This window comes from Scyliorhinus canicula, chromosome 7, assembly GCF_902713615.1.
Source record: "Scyliorhinus canicula chromosome 7, sScyCan1.1, whole genome shotgun sequence".
NCBI classification, from domain to species: domain Eukaryota; kingdom Metazoa; phylum Chordata; class Chondrichthyes; order Carcharhiniformes; family Scyliorhinidae; genus Scyliorhinus; species Scyliorhinus canicula.
In genome coordinates this window covers 106,578,287-106,600,943 of record NC_052152.1, presented here as the reverse complement: position 1 = coordinate 106,600,943, position 22,657 = coordinate 106,578,287, and the positions used below count along the sequence as shown (strand labels likewise).

The 22,657-nt window shown below is 45.1% G+C and overlaps 1 protein-coding gene across 1 annotated transcript in view; it reads left to right on the top strand.

Moving 5' to 3' along the window:
* LOC119969114 overlaps positions 1–22,657 on the top strand; it is a 358,923-nt gene that overhangs the window by 284,628 nt on the left and 51,638 nt on the right. The window contains exons 29-31 of the mRNA XM_038802328.1: positions 8,254–8,318; positions 15,297–15,385; positions 17,050–17,087. Coding sequence (XP_038658256.1) covers positions 8,254–8,318; positions 15,297–15,385; positions 17,050–17,087 — 192 coding nt within the window. The remainder of the gene's footprint in view (positions 1–8,253; positions 8,319–15,296; positions 15,386–17,049; positions 17,088–22,657) is intronic.

Sequence of the window (22,657 nt, the reverse complement as noted above, 5' to 3'; positions counted from 1 at the left end):
TAAGAAACATTCCAATAAGATGTCTCATTGATCCAATAATGGGCACTGATATGTAAAGAGGCTACAGGTGACTTTTGGAGCATGTGAGTGATGATCAGGTTTTGGTGCAGTGTGTGTTGAAGGAAAAATAAAGGTGTTTGGGAAAAGGAGCAGATCTCTTGACTTTTGACTCAACGGCAGCCAGAGGCTAACAGTGGTAGCAGAGAATGGTTGCTGTGTAAATGAAAAGGGTTAAAAGACACTTTTCCGGCCCCGCACCTGCGGGAGATGTTCACAGACTCGCTAGCTAGGGGCACATTGCCACCCACGTTAGCACAGGCCTCAATCTCGCTGATACCTAAGAAAGACAAAGACCCAACGGAATGTGGGTCATACAGACCCATATCTCTGCTGAATGCAGACGCCAAAATACTGGCCAAAATCCTAGCCAAGAGGCTAGAAGACTGTGTACCTGAGGTGGTCACAGAGGACCAGACGGGCTTTGTCAAAGGTAGACAGCTTACCGCGAACATCAGGCGCCTGCTGAACGTGATAATGACCCCCTCCGGGGAGAGAACACAAGAGGTGATCGTCTCCCTGGACGCAGAAAAGGCCTTCGACAGAGTCGAGTGGAAATACCTCATAGAGGTACTGGAGCGGTTCGGGCTTGGAACAGGGTTCACCGCTTGGGTAAAGCTCCTGTACAACGCTCCCATGGCGAGTGTACAGACCAACAATACCAACTCCCAATACTTCCAGCTGCACAGGGGCACCAGACAAGGATGCCCACTGTCCCCGCTGCTGTTCGCACTAGCAATTGAACCGCTAGCAATCGCGCTCAGGGCAGCAAAAAATTGGAGGGGGATCCGAAGGGGAGGTAGAGAGCACAGAGTCTCACTCTATGCGGATGATCTGCTCCTCTATATCTCGGACCCACAAAGCAGCATGGACGGAACCATCGCGCTCCTGAAAGAGTTTGGAGCCTTCTCGGGCTACAAACTCAACATGAGCAAAAGTGAGATCTTCCCAGTACACCCGCAAGGGGGGGGGGGGGGGGGGGGGGGCAGCACTAAAGGGGCTGCCGTTCAATCAAGCCCGACATAAATTCCGCTACCTGGGGATCCAAATAGCCCATGACTGGAAAGGGATCCACAAATGGAACCTCACCAGCCTGACGGAGGAAGTTAAAAAGGACCTGCAAAGATGGAACACACTCCCGCTCTCCCTCGCGGGGAGAGTTCAGACGATCAAAATGAACGTACTGCCCAGGTTCCTCTTCCTGTTTAGATCCATTCCGATCTACATCCCCAAGGCCTTTTTCAAAGCGCTGGACAAACTCATCATGGCATTCGTATGGGGGGGTAAAAATGCTAGGATCCCAAAGAAGGTCTTACAAAAAACAAAAACCAGGGGAGGGCTAGCCCTCCCGAATCTACAATTCTACCACTGGGCAGCAACAGCCGAGCGAGTAAGGGGATGGATCCAGGAGCCAGAGGCTGAGTGGGTGCGTGCGGAGGAGGCCTCCTGCATGGGAACCTCCCTCCGGGCCCTCGCCACGGCAGCACTCCCATCCCCACCCAAAAAACACTCCAGCAGCCCAGTGGTGACAGCCACCCTCCAATCCTGGAACCAACTGCGGCAGCAACTTGGCCTGACCAAAATGTCGAACAGGGCTCCCATCTGCAACAACCATAGGTTCACACCAGCACTGACTGACGCCACCTTCAAAAGGTGGAGGCAGGACGGGGGGACACTGACAGTCAGGGACCTATACACGGACGACAGGATCGCAACACTGGACGAACTGACAGAGAAATTTCAGCTAGCTGGGGGGAACGAGCTACGGTACCTGCAGCTCAAAAACTTCCTACGAAAGGAGACAAGGACGTACCCACAACCGCCACGACAGACACTACTGGAAGACCTACTGGACGCAAGTATCCTAGAGAAAGGGAACTGTAGTGACATGTATGACCGACTGGTAGATAGGGACGACACCGTACTGGACGCAACAAGGAGGAAATGGGAGGACGACCTGGGGATGGAGATAGGGTGGGGACTCTGGAGCGAAGCACTGCATAGGGTCAACTCCACCTCCACGTGCGCAAGGCTCAGCCTGACGCAACTAAAAGTGGTACATAGAGCCCACTTAACAAGAACCCGTATGAGTAGGTTCTTCCCGGAGGTGGAAGACAGATGTGAACGGTGCCAAAGAGGCCCGGCCAACCACGCCCACATGTTCTGGTCTTGCCCCAGACTCGTGGAGTACTGGACAGCCTTCTTCGAGGTTATGTCCAAAGTGGTGGGAGTGAGGGTGGAGCCATGCCCGATAGTGGCGGTCTTCGGGGTTTCAGAACAGCCAGATCTATTCCTGGGGAGGAGGGCGGACGCCCTTGCCTTTGCCTCCCTGATCGCCCGCCGTAGAATCCTGTTTGGCTGGCGGTCAGCAGCACCGCCCAGAGCTGCGGACTGGCTGTCCGACCTCTCGGAATCTCTCCAAATGGAGAAAATCAAATTTGCCATCCGAGGGTCGGACGACGGCTTCCACAGAACGTGGGAGCCATTCATGCAACTGTTCCGGGACCTATTTGTGGCCAATGTACAAGAGGAAGAATAGTCGGGGGAAGGTGGCGGGAGGGGGGGGGGGGCTACAGGTTCGGTACGGGGGTTCGATGGCTAGCTAAGGCCCAAAACCAAACTAAATAAACATGTTGAGGGGGGGGGGGGGGGGGGGGGGGGGGGCGCAGTTACCACTACGAAGATGCTTACCTGTAAATATGTATGTTAATTTTTGCGTGTTTGTTTGTTTGTTTTTTTTTTTTGTTCTTTTTCTCTCCTAACAATTTGTAATTTGTTCAATATAAAATATGAAAACTGAATAAAAACATTTATAAAAAAAAAAAAGACACTTTTCTTGGAAAAAAAAAACATCAACCAAGGAGTGAGTGAGAAGGAAAAAAGAAGAAAATATGGCTGAACCTAGGATAAAGATGGCCAGATATGACTATCCACCATTATTTTCTGAAAGGGGATCGTACGATCAATGGGGAAGTGCGGTTGTTATGTGGACTAAGGTAACTGCCTTGGGAAAGAGGAAACAAGGTGTGGCATTGGCTCTTTCTTTACTTTATGAGGGTAAAATCCAGAGCAAAGTATTTTCTGAACTGGAATTGGAAAAGTTAGACTCAGAAGAAGGTCTGGAGACTCTATTACGTTTCATGGATAAGATTTATCAAAAGGATGACTTGTTAAGTGCATATGAAGTCAGAATTCAATAGATTTCGGAAAACAAAGGATATCTCTAGTGGGGACTATATAATGGAATTTAGCACTATACAGAAGGCTGCACAAACAACGCCTGGAATTTCCACAGTCTGTGTTGGCATTAAGTTACTGGACTGTGCTAGAGTGTCCAATATGAATTGGCTCCTTGTTTTGAGAGGAGGTAAGTTTTCGGATAATGATACTTTATTCGATCAGATGATAGAGACCTTAAAGAAGTTCCTGGGTAAACATTCAATTCCTATGGCTCTTATGTCACAAATGGGTCAGTCAGCAATAAAGCAAACTATGGAAGATACACTACTGACAGGATGGCAAGACCGTACGGCTACAAACAGGTTCCGAGAATACGGAAGGAGATTGGGACCCAGAAATTATGAGGACAGTAACCCATTTAAAACCTATAATAGGAGGAGGGACATGGAGAATGGAAATAGGAAAATGAACCCCAAACATGCCCGGGGTATGATAAATTGATGTTTTCGGTGTTACTCTCAATACCAATATGCTTTCAACTGTCCACCACGTTATAATTGAATGTTTGAAGCTACACATGAAATGGAAGAGTCACAAGAGGAAAAAGATAGTGACCAGAAAGAAGGCATTGTCCTATTAACAAGCAGTTTTACTCCGGTAATGAGGGTGTTGGTTGCAGAATTCTTCAATTGTGCCGTATTGGACAGTGGCTGCACATCTACTGTGTGTGGGATTGACTGGTTAAAATGTTGCCTGGACTCTTTGAATGTTGAAAATCGTAACAAGGCTAAGGAATTTGAAAGTTCCACAAGCTTCAGGTTTGGGGATGATAATACTCTGAATTTGCTGAAAAGAGTGGTGATGCCTTGCAATATTGCCGGAGTAAATCATTTCATTAGCACAGATGATGTATCAAGTGAGATACCTTTGCTTCTGAGCAGACCATCGAAGAAGAAAGCACACATGAAAGACGGTGGACTTACAATTTACACAGTCGGGACACTATTGTATTCCATTACTGACAAATGATATTTCAAGTACAGTTGTTAAGGATGTGTTAATGCCAGTTGAAAATGGGACTTTAGCTGATTAAAAAGCTTGTTGTATTAAAACTGCATAGGCAAATTGCGCATTTGTCTCCTTGGAGGTGGAAAAATGTATTAAAGGATGCAGAGGTAAGAGATGAAGACTATACTAAGCTGATAGAACAGGTTAGTGAGTGCTGTAAGATTTGTAGGAAGTACAGAAGGATACCATCACGACCGATGGTAACCTTACCTTTGGCCAGGGATTTTAACGACATTGTGGCCCTGGAGCTTAGATCTAGGATAAAGCTAACAATATGTTTTCTTTGCATTTTGTAGATTTAGTAACCAGATTTAGCCACACCAATCAATCATTGTACGAAGTAAAGAAAGGAGAGCAATCCTGGTTCAGATTGTGGAAAAATGGATAAGGACAGGAATGGGCCCACGGGCAAAATTTCTTACAGGTAACGGGGGAGAATTTGCTGATGATGAGCTTAGAGATATGTGTGAAAACGTAAATATCACAGTTATGAATACGGCTGCAGAAAGCCCATTTAGTAATGGTGTGTGTGAAAGAAACCATGCAGTAATAGATGACATGCTCTGGAAAAGTTTGGCAGGTAGACCAAGTTAAATTCAGCCTTGGCATAGGCGGTACATGCAAATAATTTGTTGCAGGTGGTTGGGGGCTATAGTCCTTATCAATTAGTGTTTGGTAGAAATCCTAAAATTCCGTCCATTTTAGATGACCAGCCTCCAGCTTGGGAAGGGACTACAATTAGCTCTGCCTTTGCTGAGCATTTAAATGCATTACATAGCAGTAGAAAAACGTTTTTGGAAGCAGAAGTCTTTGAAAGAATTCGCGAGCTTTAATGCACAATGTACGACCATCAAATACTGTTTTTCAACAAGGAGACATAGTATGCTATAAGGTTGACAATTTTAATGATAAGAGAGATGAAACAATTATTTTGCAACATGACAATCAGACTGTTGGGGCACATTAATCAAGGATAATGGGTACAGATTACATATTTTCAAGTTTAGACAGAGCAGACAGACATAATGAGGAACCAGGGCCATCTGGTACGCACGTGTTACAGAACTATGAGGACAAGTTAACTGATATAGACATGGTTTCTGTAGAGGAACACAATACATCTGATGAATTAGAACAGGCCATTTTTCCGAAAGGACAACTGCCACAAGTTGGTACAAAAGTGACATACTTGCCTGAAGGGTCTAGTCAATGGAAGGATACAACTGTTATTAGTAGAGTAGGGGAGGCCACTGGAAAGTATAAACACCTGGTTGAATGTACAGCATACAGGAGAGGGTGTGAAGACAATAGATTGGGAACACGAAGTTCAAAAATGAAGGGCACAGAAACGCAGTGCCAGTTCACATAGTACGTCGGATAGTGAACAGGTTCGCAGGAAAAGGTAGAGAACTATTAAAAGGACATCCCACAGCAGAAGGGAAAGATCAAGCAGCAGCAGTACAGACGAGATGCCAGACGGGATTGGGGACGTAGTTTGTCAAGACCTCGGAACATGGGTAAGACTATGAATGCTACTAGAAGTAGAAGCCCACATGGATGTGAGATTTTGGTGGCCTCCAATAAATTAGATGAAAAAGTGATCAAAGATGCCAAACAGCAAGAACTGCATAGTTGGAATGAATTTGGGGTATATACAGAAGTACCGGATAGGGGACAAAGAGCTGTATCCCACATGGATTTGCACAGAAAAGATTCTTCTGGATGGAACTTGGGCAAAGGCCAGGCTTGAGGCAAGGGGATTTGAAGAAAACTTAGAAGATCAGGATTTAAGGGTAGATTCACCTACAGAAAGAAAGGTTATTTTAAAGATCTTCTTGGCTCTATTAGCCACAAAGGCATGGGAATGCAAATCTATAGCTATAAATACTGCCATGGGCACCAGCTTCAGAGAGGCATTTTTCTCCACTCTCCTAAAGAGGCAGCTTACACAAAAGGGGTACTCTGGAAGTTGAACAAATGTGTATATGGATTAAATGATGTGTCTAGAGTCTGGTATTTTTTGGTCAGGTCAGTTTTGTTAAAGTTAGGCTGTTGCCAATTGAAAGCAGATGGGGTAATGTTTTACTGGCACCATAAGGGAAATCTTTCTGGCATCTTCATGATGCATGTCGATGATGATTTTTTTTTTGTGGGGTGGGACTAGTGATTTCAAAGCTATTGTAATCTCTGGATTGAGGAAAGAATTCAGGGTTGAAAGTCAGGCTTCGGGTGCATTTAAATATATCGAACAGGAAATTGGACAGACTAAGTTGGAGGCAATTTTAAGTCAACAATCTTACTTGGAGAGCATCAGCCCAATAGCAATTAGTCGTAGTCGGAGTCTACAAAAAGACGCAGTGATTTCAAAGACGGAAAAAGAGCAACTGCAAAGTAATTGGGCAACTGAATTGGTTAGGTAGACAGACTAGACCGGACATGAGTTTTGATGTCTTAGAGTTAAGTACAAAAATGAATTATCCTAAAGTGGAAGACATAATGAGAGCAAATAAAGCATTTGTCAAACTAAAAATGCAGGTGTGTGTTTTGAGGTTCCCGGTTTTAGGTGATCTTAGGCACTTGAAACCATAGTGATGCGCCCTATGCTAATTTATGTGATGGGGTTTCAAGCTCAGGAGGTTTTGTAATTTTCCTTTTGGGGAACAATGGTAAATGTTGCCCTCTTGTGTGGGGAAACAAAGAAAATAAGGAGAGTGGTCAAAAGCACTTTGGCTGCTGAGACTTTAAGCCCTGTAGAGGTGGTAGATATGGCCTTTTATATATCTCTGATATTGACAGACATTTTGGGGTTAGCGTAACATACCCAATGAGTGTCGCATTGACAGTAAATCCCTGTGGGAAAATATGCACTCTACAAAATGTGTCAAATGAGAAAAGCCTAAGGATAGACATCGCAAGTTTGAAGCAGATGTTGGACAGAGGGGAGATAGCAAAAATTAAATGGGTCGACAGTAGCTATCAATTTTCCGACTGTTTAACTAAAAGAGGGATTAGTTCCCAGAAACTTTTGGATATTGTTAATGAAGGGTACCTGTTTCTGTGACTGTTTTTTCAAAAGAAAAAGAGGGGGGGAAATTGCGTGTGTGTTTTTGAGTTTCTTGAAATTTTGTTTACACCAAATTATTTGTTTTCCTCCAAGGAAGGGGAAACTGTTAAGGAATGGGTTAAGAAACATTCCAATTAGATGTCTCACTGATCCAATTATTGGCACTGCTATGTGAAGAGGCTACAGGTGGCCGTTAGAGCATATGATGTCATGATCAGGTTTTGGTGCAGTGTGTGTTGAAGGAAAAATAAAGGTGTTTGAGAAAAGGAGCAGATCTCTTGACTCTTTACTCAACAGCAACCAGAGGCTCACAAGTATTGGAGTTCTAACTTGATCCTATCTTGCAGCATGCACTCTATTTATCCCACCATAAAGTACAACATCCTGCTTCATCACCATAGTCGCAAAGTTTCAAAAATGCCATAATTCCCATCTTGGAACTTCACAACCCAAGGCCCTCACCCATCTGCTAGCATGTCCCTCTTCTGCCCCACCAAACAAGATCTGAAAATTTCACTTGGGTTGGTCCCTTCACCTTTTTGGATGGTCTACCCCCTTGTTACGATAATCCCTCATCTAACCAGCCATTACGAAACCTCCAAAACGGACTTGGAATGATGGCCTTTCGTGTGCAAGAGAGAATTGCCTCCGCTTTGAATTTTTGTCTAACTCGCTAATGGCCGGTTTGAAATTGGGAAGTGTTTATCGATTCCATGACTCAGTATTCTGGAGATCCAACCCTAATAGAAGAGCTCTTTGTCACCCATGTGGCATTGTGCTGTGAGTTAATAGTCAGTTGCACACTCGTCTATTAACCTGATTGGCATGTCTTGTAATTTTCCTTCACCTGACTTTTGTTATATATTCTTTGTTTTTTGCTTTAGCATTTTTTGCAAATTGCATAGAAGAGATGCTGTGGAAGATTCATCACCCAATGGACAACCTCACAGTAAGCTGACATGTTGCATATTTCATTCTCTCTCTAGCAGGAGTATAACCCGTGGTAAGAGCTTGTAGATGTGGAGTCTTTAAACCTGGGGAGACTGTTACATTGCAGCTGTATGACCAGGAAATTGTGCTGTTCTTACTTCATGGTATAAACATATCGGCCAGAATATGAATGTTTCTTCTGTGCCGATCAAATCCTGGGATGGAACACAAATCTGGAGCTCCTCGCTACCCACTAAGCCACTTGCATATTTCTTTAGCATCCCTAATTTCGCTCAGAGTGAAGAGGCTGGACTTGTAAAAATATCTGGACAGCTTTGTACCAGTATATATACTGCCATTTGGCAACACAGTTGGTTAAATATTTGTTTGGTTTTCACTCCTGGGGCAACACAGTGGTTAGCATTGCTGCCTCATGGCGCCGGGGACTCGTGTTCGATCCCGGCCCCGGTTCACTATCCATGTGGAGTTTGCACATTCTCCCATGTCTGTGGGTCTCGCCCTCACAACCCAAAGATGTGCAGGCTCGGTGGATTGGCACATTAAATAGCCCCTTTATTTGAAAAAATGTAATTGGGTACTTTTTAAATTTATTTTTTTTAAGTTTTCACTCCTATTACCCCGTACAGCATATAGTTTCAAGAAGGCTGAACTTGAATTAGAATTACCTTGCATTTTCATTAAGTGTAATCCTTGATGAAAGGAGCAAGGGAATGGGAGCTTTTCTCAGTGGTTGGAAATGCTCATGTTGTGTCTGTAAAATCTCAGACACTTTCTTTTTTTTTTGTAATTTTTACTTTAATGCAAATCAGACTAGACATAAATTGCACATAAATTAACAGGCAAATTACGGTCATTATGAACTATATTATACATGAAATAGATACAAAATCACATTGATTTGGAAGGCAGTCCTTAGCAGCTTCCGCATAAACAGGGTTTCATCCATGCAATCTTCTCTGTTAGCACAGTTCTTTCTTTTTAAAAATAATTTTAGAGTACCCAATTATTTTTTTTCCAATTAAGGGACAATTTAGCGTGGCCAATCCACCTACCCTGCACATCTTTGGGTTGTGGGGGTGAAACCCACGCAGACATGGGGAGAATGTACAAACTCCACACGGACAGTGACCCAGAGCTGGGATTCGAACCTGGGTCCTCAGCGCTGCAGTCCCAGTGCTAACCACTGCATCACATGCCGCCCTTGCACAGTTCTTTCTTCCTTCTGCTGCAGCTTGCTTTCCCTTTGTGTTGCACGCAGCCTTCGTATTTTAAATGATTTCTTATTGGCACTGCTTCCAGGTTAAGGGTCATCGTGCCACAGTGACCAGATTTATTTTTATTAAGTATGTTATTGGTTTTCACGTCTTCAGTTTGTTAGTTAAATTACAAGTTGCATGACCGCACATAATACACAGCAAAAAGAACCAAGGAAAAATTTAAATTACAGAAGAGAAAAAGCAAAGAGCGAAAAAGAGAACCGAAACACAGATTATTAGCTATATTTATATGTACTTGTCTGTGGCCATTGTACTCCTTTGGTCGATCTGCCTCTGCTGTACTCCCTAGTGTGGCCCGAATGTGTATTAGCCGATGTGTTCTTCCACATCTTGTGGAAGCCCTCTTGCAACCCTCGGATGGCAAATTTCTTCTTGTCCAGTTTGAGGAATTCTGCCAAGAAAGGCAGCCAGCCTGCAGCTTTGGGTGGTGCTGTTGATTGCCAGCTGAGCAGGATTCTTCGGTGGGCTATTAAGGAGGCAAAGGCTAGGGTGTCAGCACCCCTCCCCATAAAGAGTTCTGCCTGCTCTGAGACCCCGATGACCGCACTTTTGGGCATGCCCTCGCATGTGGAGGTAGACTTTTTCTTGTGTAGTGCTTCGATCCAGAGTTCACCCCCCCCCCCCCCCCCCCCCCCCCCCCCCCCCCCCCCCCTTATTTCTATGCCTATATTCTTATTTTTTCCATGTATTATCCAGGGGGGAGCTTACCTCCTCCCAAACGTCGGCTCTACAGGTCTGCACAGTTGCCCCTCCCTAGGTCGCCAGCGTCCAATGGTCCCTCAACTAGTGAATGTCCAGGTATCTGGGGGAGGAACCATTTAGGAACTGCTTCACCCTACATCTACGGCTTGTGGTATTGGTTCACAGAATGCCTCAGGAGGGCCCTGTCCAGCCTCCATGGGGGGCCTTGGGGCCTGGCCCGTTTCCAACCCCACATCCATGTAATGTGGAGCTTGGTCAGAGATTATGATTGCTAAGTACTCTGCTCCTATAATTTCTGGGAGCACCGGTTTCCCTACCATAATGTAGAACCTACCTGGGAGAAGAAGGAGAACCCCTTCTCCCCTGGGTGTGTGAACCTTAATGGATCCACTGCCCCCAACTGTTCCAAGAACACACTCAGTTCCTTCGCTATGTTTGACTTATTTCCCTGATTTGGGGTTTGATCTGTCTGTCCGTGGGTCCTGTACATACTGTACATAGTCAAAGGCTCTCTTTCTCTCTCTCTTTCCCTCTCTCTTTCTCTCTCTCTTTCTCTCTCTCTTTCTCTCTCTCTCTTTCTCTCTCTCTCTCTTTCTCTCTCTTTCTCTCCCTCTTTCCTCTTCTTTCTCCCTCTCTTTCCTCTTCTTTCTCTCTCTCTTTCCTCTTCTTTCTCTCTCTCTCTCTTTCCTCTTCTCTCTCTCTTTCCTCTTCTCTCTCTCTTTCCTCTTCTCTCTCTCTTTCCTCTTCTCTCTCTCTTTCCTCTTCTCTCTCTCTCTCTCTCTCTCTCTCTCTTTCCTCTTCTCTCTCTCTCTCTCTCTCTCTCTCTCCTCTTCTCCTCTCTCTCTTTCCTCTTCTCTCTCTTTCCTCCTCTCTCTCTCTTTTTCTCTCTCTTTCTCTCTCTCTCTCGCTCTCTCTCTCCCTCTCTCTCCGTCTCTGTCTCTCTCTCTCTCTCTTCCCCCATGATGTGTCTGTCATTGATTTCCGCCATGGTCCTTTTCGTCGTCCGAGATGGAAGTGTACATGTTCACAAGGACCACTGGTGCCCCTTCCAGGACACCACTAACCATGGTTTACCGTCCCTTTTGGTCCGTAACAATCCTCTTCGCTGTAAATGTTGTCCTCTTTATTGCGCAGTATGCCCACCCACAGGTTGATCTGTGCCACCCCACTGACTGCTGCGTGTCTGTTCCCCTTCCTCCTCCTCCGCCCTGCTGTTCTCGCCCCTCCTCTCTGAGACTTAACTCCAGAATTTAAAACAAGCCACTTCAGTCCCGGGCAAATAATCTCTGTGTCTCGACAAACTGGGGTATCTGGTTCAATGCTGGTTGCATTGTTGTCTTCCCAGCCCATGTTTTTGGACAAACTCATCTGCGCCCACCGGTGCAATTAAATAATATTCCTGTCCTGGAACGTCACCCAGAGCTTGGTTGGGCACAGCATTCCAAACAGCACTTTGGTTTTATAAAGGGCTGTCTTGGCTTTGTTGAATTCTGCCCGGCACTTGGCCAAGTCAGTCCCAACGTCCTGATACACTCGGATCAACCCTCCCTGGAGTGACCCACCCAGTTGTAGGACCTTGTGTGTCTCGCCCTGTTTAGGAACATTTCCCGGTCTTGGTACCAGTGCAGCTGGGCAATGATGGCCCTCGGCTGTTCCCTGGCGTTGGGCTTTGGCCGGAGTGACCTGTGAGCTCTGTCTACTCCTGGCGTCTTGGGGAAGCTTTACCTTCCCACCAGTTTGCCTAGCATTTGGGCCATGTATTTCATGGTTCCCTCCGGTCGGCCCATAATGTGGACGTTCTGGCAACGTGCCCGATTTTCTTGATCCTTGACCTTCACCTTTAGTGACTAACGTCGCCACCAACCTTGTCATTTCCATCTCCAGTACGGCGATCGGGCTTGTGGCTGGCCTTCCTGATCAGGTGTGGCTGGGACCTTGTCGCCCCGCGTGCTTGCCATCATCTTGGTCCTTCTCTCGAGGCTTTTATTGCCTTTTCTGTCTTTTCATCCTCTGGAGCTGCTGCCGCTCGGCATGTCTTATCCTAATGGTGTTGGAGGAGGGCGAGGGTTTTTCTCCCTGTTTTAGCAGGCGATATTTGGGCTGAAAACATCTAAATTTGAGTTTCCAAGAGGAGAGCCACGTTTCGTGCTTCTGATCAGCACATCCCCATTACTGGAAGTCAAAACTCAAGACACTTTATCAGTGTACTAATCAAACATTTTATCCAGATGTCTTTATTGATGAGGCAAACAAAGGACAACGCAAGTGTATAAATCAAGTAACTTTATTCAACAAAGAGTAAAAATCAGTTACCCTTAAATTATCCCAACATATTACTAAAAGGTCCCAAGGTTCTTCATACGCTCCGTGCTGATGAACTCAGCCACGCTGCGATTCTGAGTCTCCATTTCCTCAGGGTCTTTCTTCATTGTGAAGGTGGGTCACGCACACTGCTTCCTTCCATCTCTGCTGCATGGAGTCTTCGCTACTGGGAGGTCAAGGGGTTTGATTCTTGTACCCTTCCCCGTGTCTTTCCAGAATGTTCTCCGGCCCCCAGCCGATGAGGTCACAGGGTGGCAGTGCCACAATCCAATGGAGTTACTAATGGCTACCCAGCAGGACATTAGAGATCCATTCTGTGCATTGGTTGACAAATTGTAGTTTTTTTTACTAGTGGAAACGCCCTCTCCACATCCACTCAATCTAGGCCTCTCTGTATCCTGTAATAGTTAAGTCATGTGCCAGAATGTCGCAGGTTCTTCACTGGCCCATGGTGCGTCATCTGATCTCAGCCAAGTTGCCAATAATCTCACTGTAATTCCTCTATAGCTTGTCCATTGGCAGAGGATCTGGAGCAGGTCCTTGAGCCCCTCATGCCTTTCTCATCATTCAGTAAAATCACTGCTGACCTGTGACCTAATGCCTTTGCCTCATATGCATTAATACTTTTGGCTAATAAAGGCAGCATTGACTAAGGAGGGGAAGATCAACATGGATTCCCCTGCCTGATCTCTATCCTATGCACCACGCTGGAACTTCACATGTGCAAATGTTAGGTGAGGACAAGAGCATTCAGTAGTGATGCCACCATGGTTAAGTCGCTGTTACCACTTACTGCTCTTTTTCCACAGCCCTGCATATATCCAAGTTTTCTAACATTGAACCCCAATTTGACTTTTACAAAATTTCCAATGTGTAGCTACATGTTTTGTTCTTCCCTTGATGATTTTAACTGTAACTTGGTGGGGGAAATGTCAATAAAATATAAATATTGAAGTGATGTGAAAATTCATTGATTCATTGACTATTGCATCTGCTTCTTCTGCCCTTTTCAGGCAGTGCATTCCAGATCCTCAGAACTCACTGTGTTAAACAATTTCTCCTCATCTACTTCCTAGTTCTTTTACCACTTATCTTAAAACCTCTGCCCTCTGGCCACCAAACCTCTCCAGTGGAAACAGTTTTCCTTATTTTCTTAATCAGAATCCTTCATAATTTTGCACAACATGATATCCTCGCTTATCCTTCTCTGCTGTGAGCAGAATAATTCTGGCTTCTCCAGTTTCTCCACGTATCTGCGCCCTCTTGGCGGTGTTAATCCTTTCATCAATTTGGTGTACAGAATTTTGCACACTACTTCATCTGATGTCATCCAGCGTTTTATAGCTGTTTAACATAAGTTACTTTTGTACTCTATGCCTCTATTTATATTATTTATTTGTTTTACCTATCAATAAAACCACTATTCAATTTCTTTTTTTTTAAATTTAGAGTACCCAATTCTTCTTTTCCCAATAAGGGGCAATTTAGCATGGCCAAATGACCTACCCTGCACATCTTTTTGGGTTGTGGGGGTGAGACCCACGCAGTCACGGGGCTGATTCAATTTCCAAACGTTTTACCAACTCAGCCTGCCACCTTCAAAGTGTGGTACACCTCTCCACTGCAGTATCTAAAAAAAAAAATGTTTTAAAAATAAGTTTAGAGTACTCAATTCTTTTTTTCCAATTAAGGGGCAATTTAGTATGGCCAATCCACCTACCCTGCACATTTTTGGGTTGTGGGGGTGAGACCCACGCAAACACGAGTAGAATGTTTGCACAGTGACCCAGAGCCAGATCGAACCTGGGACAACGATGCTGTGAGGCAGCAGTGCTAACCACTGCACCACCGTGCTGCCCCCTCCACTACAGTATTCAATCGTTAATTAACTGGTCCACTAAGCTCTGCTAGCCTTCATGTGCTCATCACCTTCAGTGAAGTTTACTAACATTGACCCTAAATTAGCCTTTTACTAAATTTATAATGTGTAGCTGTTTTGTTCTTCCCTTGATAGTTGGAACTGGGGGGGGATAAAATATAAAAGTAAAGTAAATGTGAAAATTCATTGATTACAGAGATAAAAAATTATAACCCAAAACATTAAGTAGCAAGATAGTAATTTAATGCAGAATTTAGCAGACAAGCTGGTAGTGTATTTACAGACATGGCACCTTTAACGTGTGGTCACTATTATAAAATGGGAGATATGGCAATCAATTTACACACAAGTTCCTGCAAACAGAATTGTGGCAATGATTAGAAAATCAATTTTAGTAATGTAATAAATACGGGCCATGGCATTGGGAAAAATTCTGCTCTTTGAAATAGTGCCATGGGATATTTTATATCCACCTATGAGGGTAGATAGGACCACAGTTTAATGTCTCATTTGAAGGATGGTATTTCCAGTAATGCAGTGCTCCGGTGAAATGCCAATCTAGATTTCGCACTCAAATCTTTCAAATCGGACTTGGAACCCACAACATTCTGACTCGGAGAAGGTGCCACCACTGGAGGCAAGCCTGATACCTACTCACGATTCCGAGATGGTTACTGTGAAATATTCAAAATTCAGATTTTTTTGGTATTCATTTTAATTATGTGGGTAATTTGAGTTACTGAATTAAATTAGTACGACTAGATTGCATTCTGATCAGATTGTCAACTTTTCCAAGGTAATAGTGATGGCAGTGATACTTCTAATGACGTTGCTGAGGTGGAGGAGAATAATCCTGACGTTTCCCATCCCTGGCAATTTCAATCTGTAAGTACTTGCGTCCCCCTTGTATTTATCCTTTGTGAACTTAGTTCGGAATTTATTTAGCACACCAATTAGTACTTTGTGATTTTATTTCAGTGAAAAGGCAGATGGTGGTAAATTGCTACATCAGGTTGACAGAAAGCTGCTTATTGTTACTGCTGCTCTGAATTGAAAATGACTAAGAAAATTAGTCTAAAAACAGTATTTTGCTTCTAAAGACCTTGGGCGCAATTTTGCAGTTGCGTTGCACTTCAGCGCAAGCGCGATGAGGCCGTTAAATCGTGGGAGAGGCCAGAAAACATGCTGGGTGCCAAGACATTTGCGATCTAATCGGCCTGCTCCCATTGGTGAAATCAGGATCCCGCTGTAACATGGTGAGAAACCAATAATCACCACTTAAGCCAATCTTCATATAATTAAAGGGAGCGACCCCCTATCTAATGGCCTCCCATGATCTAATCCCCTCCCAAGCAAGCAGTCACATGGACGCTGATTAGTACACCTTTTTAAAAATGTAAAGCTGGCTGAAGGGCTGTGCGGGGACCAGAGGAGGTGAGTAGCCATCTTCGCTCCCAGGCAAAGAACCCGGGGCACCCGGGGCGGCTGCCTGGTGCTTGAAGGGCGGGACGGAGTAGCCACCAGTGGGAAGGTCTCGGTTGGGGTGGCTCGCCATTGTGGAACAGAGCTGGGAGTCTTGGTGGAGCACTGAGAACATTGACCTGAGAAATTGTGAAAAGTTGTGCAGGGGAAATATGAATTAACCTCCTTTATAATGGGAGTAGCCTTCAATTTTAAATTGCCAACAAGAGAATGAGCAAGGAGGTTAGGTGAAATTTGTTTACGTAGAGCATTGTCAGCGAATGGAATGCCTTGTCACAGAGAGTGGTTGAAACAGTAACATTCCATATTTTAAGATGAAAATGGATCAATATTTGAAGCAGTAGTACATATGGGGACGAAGTGGGTTGATAAAATGTGTTTTGAATTGCTTTAGCAAAGTGCCAGACAGATGCAGTGGCCTGAATGGCCTTGATCTGTGCTGTAAATTGTACAGGTACAGGAGTCATTGTCTACTATCTTCTAGTGTAGCAGATGCACTAGAATTAAAACCGATGAGGACAGCAGAGGACTACTAAGAATATAGACAGTGCTCCATATATTGGACCAGGATCCAAACTCAACCATCTGGCCACTGTGGAAGCCTAGCAGGGCGAGTGAACCTGGAGGCTTTGTTTGGGGTGCCCGGCCTTGCTCGTGAAGATTTACGGTGGCAATCAACCCTGCACCACCAGTGGTAATGAAGATTACAATTGCTTTCAACTTTCACACCACATGAGCCTTCCAGGTACCTGTGGAGAACATCACAGGGGTCAGTCAGTTTGACATTCACTACAGCTGAACAGCCATACAGCTCATAAATTTAGATTAGAAATAATAGTGGGCCAGTCCCTGATGCTCTTTGACATTGAACATTTTATGAATGCTTAATCTATGCATTAAAAATATCTGTGACGTTAATTACAATTTTGAATGTATGAGATAATTGCAATAGTTTTTAAAACTTTTTTCCATTTAAGATGCATAAAACAGTACAGTTTTCGCATCCCAAAACCTTGATTTTTATGACATGTCCAATTAAAAGTTTTTTGCATTTCAAATTCTACAAGGAAAATTCCATTTGCAGAACACGTACCCCAAAAAAGAGGTAAGCGATGTTATATCACGATAAATTGTCTAAATAAATGACTCTTTGCTTTAGAAGTATTAGTTTGACTTGTTTTGGTAGCAGCGCTGCCTCTGGGTCCAATGCATCTGAATTTATAACTAGGATTCAAGGAGGATAGTCCAATATTCCATTCAAGTACTAATGGACAAAATTATGTTTTGGAGGTGCCAATGTTTGGATGAGGCGTTTAATCAGGTTTGCCCCAGTGTTTCAGATGGATACTAAAGATTCTCTGCCAAAGGCGCTGGGACCAGATGGGTTCTGGGCGGACTTCCAAAAAAAAAAAAATTTGTGACAGGACTGGTCCCGCACCCGCGGGAGATGTTCACAGATTTGCTGGTGAGGGGCACACTGCCACCTACGCTGGCACAAACCTCAATCTCACTAATACCCAAGAATGGAGTGCGGTTCATACAGACTCATCTCACTATTAAACGTAGACACCAAAATATTGGTCAAGATCCCAGCCAAAAGGCTGGAGAACTGTGTACCGGAGCTGATCGCAGAGGATCAAACGTACTTTGTCAAAGGTAGACAGCTAACATCGAACATCAGCCGCCTGCTGAACGTGACCATGACCTCTTATCGAGGTGATCGTCTCCCCAGAAGCAGAAAAGATCTTCGACAGAGTCGGGTGGAAGTACCTCATAGAGGTACTGGAGCAATTCAGGCTTAGAGCAGGATTCACCTCCTGGGTGAAGCTCCTATATAACGCTCCCATGGCGAGCGTACTGACAAACAACACCAGCTCCTAGTAATTCCAGCTGCACAGGGATACCAAGCAGGGATGCCTGTAGTCCATAAGACATAGGACCAGAATTAGGCAACTCGGCCCATCGAGTCTACTCCGCCATTCAACCATGGCTGATATTTTTCTCGTCCCCATTCTCCTGCCTTCTCCCCATAATCCCTGATCCCCTTCTTGATCAAAAACCTGTCTATCTCTGTCTTAAAGACACTCAGTGATTTGGCCTCCACAGCCTTCAGCGGCAAAGAGTTCTACAGATTCACTACCTTCTGGCTGAAGAAATTCCTCCTCGTCTCTGTTTTAAAGGATTGTCCCTTTAATCTGAGATTGTGTCCTCTGCTTCTAGTTTTTCCTACAAGTGGAAACATCCTCTCCACATCGACTCTATCCAGGCCATGCAGTATCCTGTAAGTTTCAGTAAGATCCCCCCCATCATCCTTCTAAACTCCCAACGAGTACAGACCCATAGTCCACTATTCCTCATACGACAAGTTCTTCATTCCATGGATCATTCTTGTGATCTCTTCTGGACCCTTTCCAAGGCCAACACATCCTTCCCAGATATGGGGCCCAAAGCTGCTCACAATACGCCAAATGGGGTCTGATCTAAGCCTTGTATAGCCTCGGAAGTACATCCCTGTTCTTGTATTCTAGCCCTCGCGACATGAATTCTAACATTGCATTTGCCATCCTAACTGCCGACTGAACCTGCACATTAACCTTAAGAGAATCATGAACAAGGACTTCCAAATCTCTTTGTGTTTCTGATTTTTTAAACATTTCCCCATTTAGAAAACAGTCTATGCCTCCATTTCTCCTTCCAAAGTGCATAACCTCACACTTTTCCACATTGTATTCCATCGGCCGCTTCTTTGCCCACTCTCCTAGCCTGTCCAAGTCCTTCTGCAGCTGCCTGCTTCCTCAGTACTACCTGCCTCTCTACAGATCTTTGTATCATCTGCAAACTTAGCAACAGTGCCTTCAGTTCCCTCCTCCAGATCATTAATGCATATTGTGAAAAGTTGTGGTCCCAGCACAGACCCCTGAGGCACACCACTAGGCTGCCATCCTGAAAAAGACCCCTTTCTCCCCACTCTTTGCCTTCTGCCAGTCAGCCAATCTTCTATCCATGCCAGGATCTTTCCCTTAAAGTTAAGATCATGGGCTCTTAACTTATTTAACAGTCTCCTGTGCAGCACTTTGTCAAAGGCCTTCTGGAAATCTAAATAAACCACGTCCACTGGTTCTCCTTTGTCTAACTTCCTTATTACTTCCTCAAAGAACTCTAACAGATTTGTCAGACATGACCTCCCCTTGACGAAGCCGTGCTGACTCAGTCCTATTTTATAATGAACTTCCAAGTACTCTGTGATCTCATCTTTAATAATCCCCGCTGCTGTTCACCTTAGCGAATGAACCATTTGCAGTCTCACTGAGGACAGCAAAGAACTGGAGAGGGAGAAGGCAGATAGCACAGAGTCTTGCTCTATGCAGATGACCTGCTCCTCTACATCTTGGACCCACAGAGCAGCATGGGAGAAATAATCGCGTTCCTGAAGAGTTTGGTGCCTTCTCGGGCTGCAAACTCAACATGAGCAAAAACAAGATTTTCCCGGGGAACCCGCAAGTGGGGGGGGGGGGGGGGGGGGGGGGGGGGGGGGGGGGGGCAGTGGGCAACACTGATGGGACTGCTGTTGAAATAAGCCCAACACAAATTCCACTACCTGGGAGTGGGTGCGCGCGGAGGAGGCCTCCTACGTGTGGACCTCGTTCCGGGCCCTCGCCATGCAGGTACTCCCATCCCCACCCAAGAAACACTCCAGCAGCCCAGTGGTGGTAGCCACCCTCCAGACTTGGAACTAACTACGGCAGTAATTCGGACTGACCAAAATGTCCGACAAAGCCCCCATCTGCAATAACCATAGGATCATGTCAGCACTCACTGGCGCTAACTTCAAAAGCTGGAGACAGGACGGGAGGGGGACATTGGCAGTCAGGGTTCTATATACTGACAGTAGGATCATAACAGTGGACGAACTGACGGAGAGATTCCAGCTAGCAAAGGGCAACAAACTCAGGTACCTGCAGCTTAAAATCTTCCTACGGAAGGAAACAAGGACGTACCGATGATCACTACGACAGACATACTAGAACAGCTACCGAACGCAGACATCCAAGGTAGAGGGAACTGTGGTGACATGTACGAACGACTAATAGAGAGGGCCGACACCGAACTGGACGCAACGAGGAGAAAATGGGAGGAAGTCTTGGTGCTTGAAATAGGGTGGGGATTCTGGAGAGAAGCAGTGCACAGGGTCAACTCCACGTGCACAAGGCTCAACTTAACACAACTCAACGTGGTACTTGGAGCTCACTTAATAAGAAACAGAATGAAGAAGTTATTCCTAGAGGAGGGGGGGGTGGGGGTTTGTGTGTGCGCCAACGTGCGTGTCTGTGTGTCACAGTTGTCTACTGCTGTGCGTTGCGACATAGGAGCAATTGAGCATTAACAATCCACCTAACCTGTGCATCTTTGGACTGTGGGAGGGTTCACATTCCGATTATATATGCTGAAGGTGTCATTCTCTGGAGATGGTGTAGTGCCAGTGGACTAGAACTCCAGAGGCAACAGAGTCAAAAAGAAAACTTTTGAGTTTGTCCAGCATCTTCTATTTTGTTAATATTCTGGGGACATGGGTTCAAATCCCATCACAGCACCTCACCCACACCTCACCACAACCCCACACTTCACCTCACCCCTTACCCTTCCCTCCCACACCTCATTTCCCCAACCCCACACCTCCTCACCCCCCACACCTTACTTTGCCCCATACCTCATCACAATCACACACCTCACCTCACCCCCCCAGTCCCTCAACCCCATCCTTACAATTCATCTCACCTGCCCAACCCCCCATACCCCACCTTGCTCCCACACCTCACCTCACCCCTGTACACACACACGGCAATTTCTTACTTTCAGATTTATTATTTACAAATTAAAGCTCTTCTGAAGAACTGTACCTCACCTGTATCTCTTTCTCCACTGTTACTAAATCAGACTGCTTATCTGATGTCCAGTGCTGGATTGAGCAGAAATTCACCCCAATTAAACATGGGGAAGACTGAAATCATTGTTTTCGGTCCCTGCTCCAAATTCCGTTCCCTACCCACCGACTCCATCCCTCTCCTTAGCATAGTCTTAAGACTGGTTGCAACCTTGATTCCATATTTAACCGTGAGATTAACTTCTCATCACATATTTGTATCATCACTAAGACTGCTTACTTACCATCTCTGTAACATTGTTTTATTTTGTCCCTGCCTTAGTTCATCTGCTGCTAAAACCCTCATTCATGCTTTTGTTACCTCTAGATTGACTATTCCAAAGCACTCCCACACACTGCTCTCCATAAACTTGAGGTCATCCAAAACTCTGTTGCTCATGCTCTGTTCATGCCCTACTCGTACCAAGGCCCAGTCTCCATCATCCGTGTGCTTGGTAACCTACATTGGCTCCCAGATGAGTAATCTCTTGATTTTGAAATTATTATCCATCTTTTCAAAGTCCTCTATGGCCTTGCCCCACCCTATGTCTGTAGTCTCCCCCAGCCTAACATTCCTCTGAGGTATCTGCTCAATTCATTCTGGCCTATTCAGCATCCTTGATTTTAATTGCTGCACCAACAATGGCCATGCCTTCAGTTATCTCGGCCCCCTCTGGAATACCCACCCTGCACCACTGCAGCTCCCTACTCTCCTTTACTTCTTAAAACCTACCTCTTTGACCAAGCTTTTGGCCATTGAACCTAGTATATCTGTTTGTGGCTTGTTGTTCTATTTTGTTTTCTAATATCCCTCTGAAGTGCCTTGGGATGTTTCAATACATCAAATGCACAATGTGAGTATGCATTGTTGAATGTGGAAGGTGAGTAATCTATCTCCTCAATGAAGTAGATCTTGACTATGTCCAATAGTGTAAAATGGGCTGCTAACTCAATGGAATCTTACCAGCTATAAAAATGTTCAGGCATTCGGACCACATTTGGGTGCCAACAGGGGGCTTCTTACAGGAGGTGGTCAATCATTGAGACTGTCTCCATGTTTGCTGCCCAATTAAGGATGACGTTGAGAATTGTCCACTGAAAGTTGACCAGAGACCAATGGAAGTGCTGCTGAGGATTGGACCGATGGAGCTGAGCCACTGCAGCTGCCATTAGCATTTGTGAAATGATTAAAAAGGTGAATGCATGTGGCAATCAGAGACAACAATTTCAGCTATGTCAGAGCTCAGTTGCAAGTCTGTGATATGTCCAGGCAGCACCCTTGCCATTTGCTGTCACTGAACTCCTCCACAGCCTGAAAAGTTACAAGACTCTGACTTTCTGCTGTGAGACCTCCTCTCATTTGCTGGGGATGACACAGTTGCCGGGGGGGGGGGGGGGGGGGGGGGGGGGGGTCACAAGATCTTTTGGCATTCAGTTCAGCCTTTCTTTTTTTTTGTAAATATTTTTATTCTCCTTTTTCACATTTTCTCCCAAATTTGCACCCACCAACAATAAGCAGTAACGAATCTAATGTCAATCCCCATATCAATAACAACAATCCCATCCTCCCACCAACCCCCAAACAGCAGCCCGCATGTTAACATAAACAAATCACAAAAAGTAATCAGGAATCATCCACAGTCTCCACATCATGCCCCTCCACTAATGTTCAATGTTATCCAATTCTTGAAAGTGCATAATGAATAATGCCCATGAAATGTAGAACCCCTCCATCCTTCCCCTCAGTGCAAACC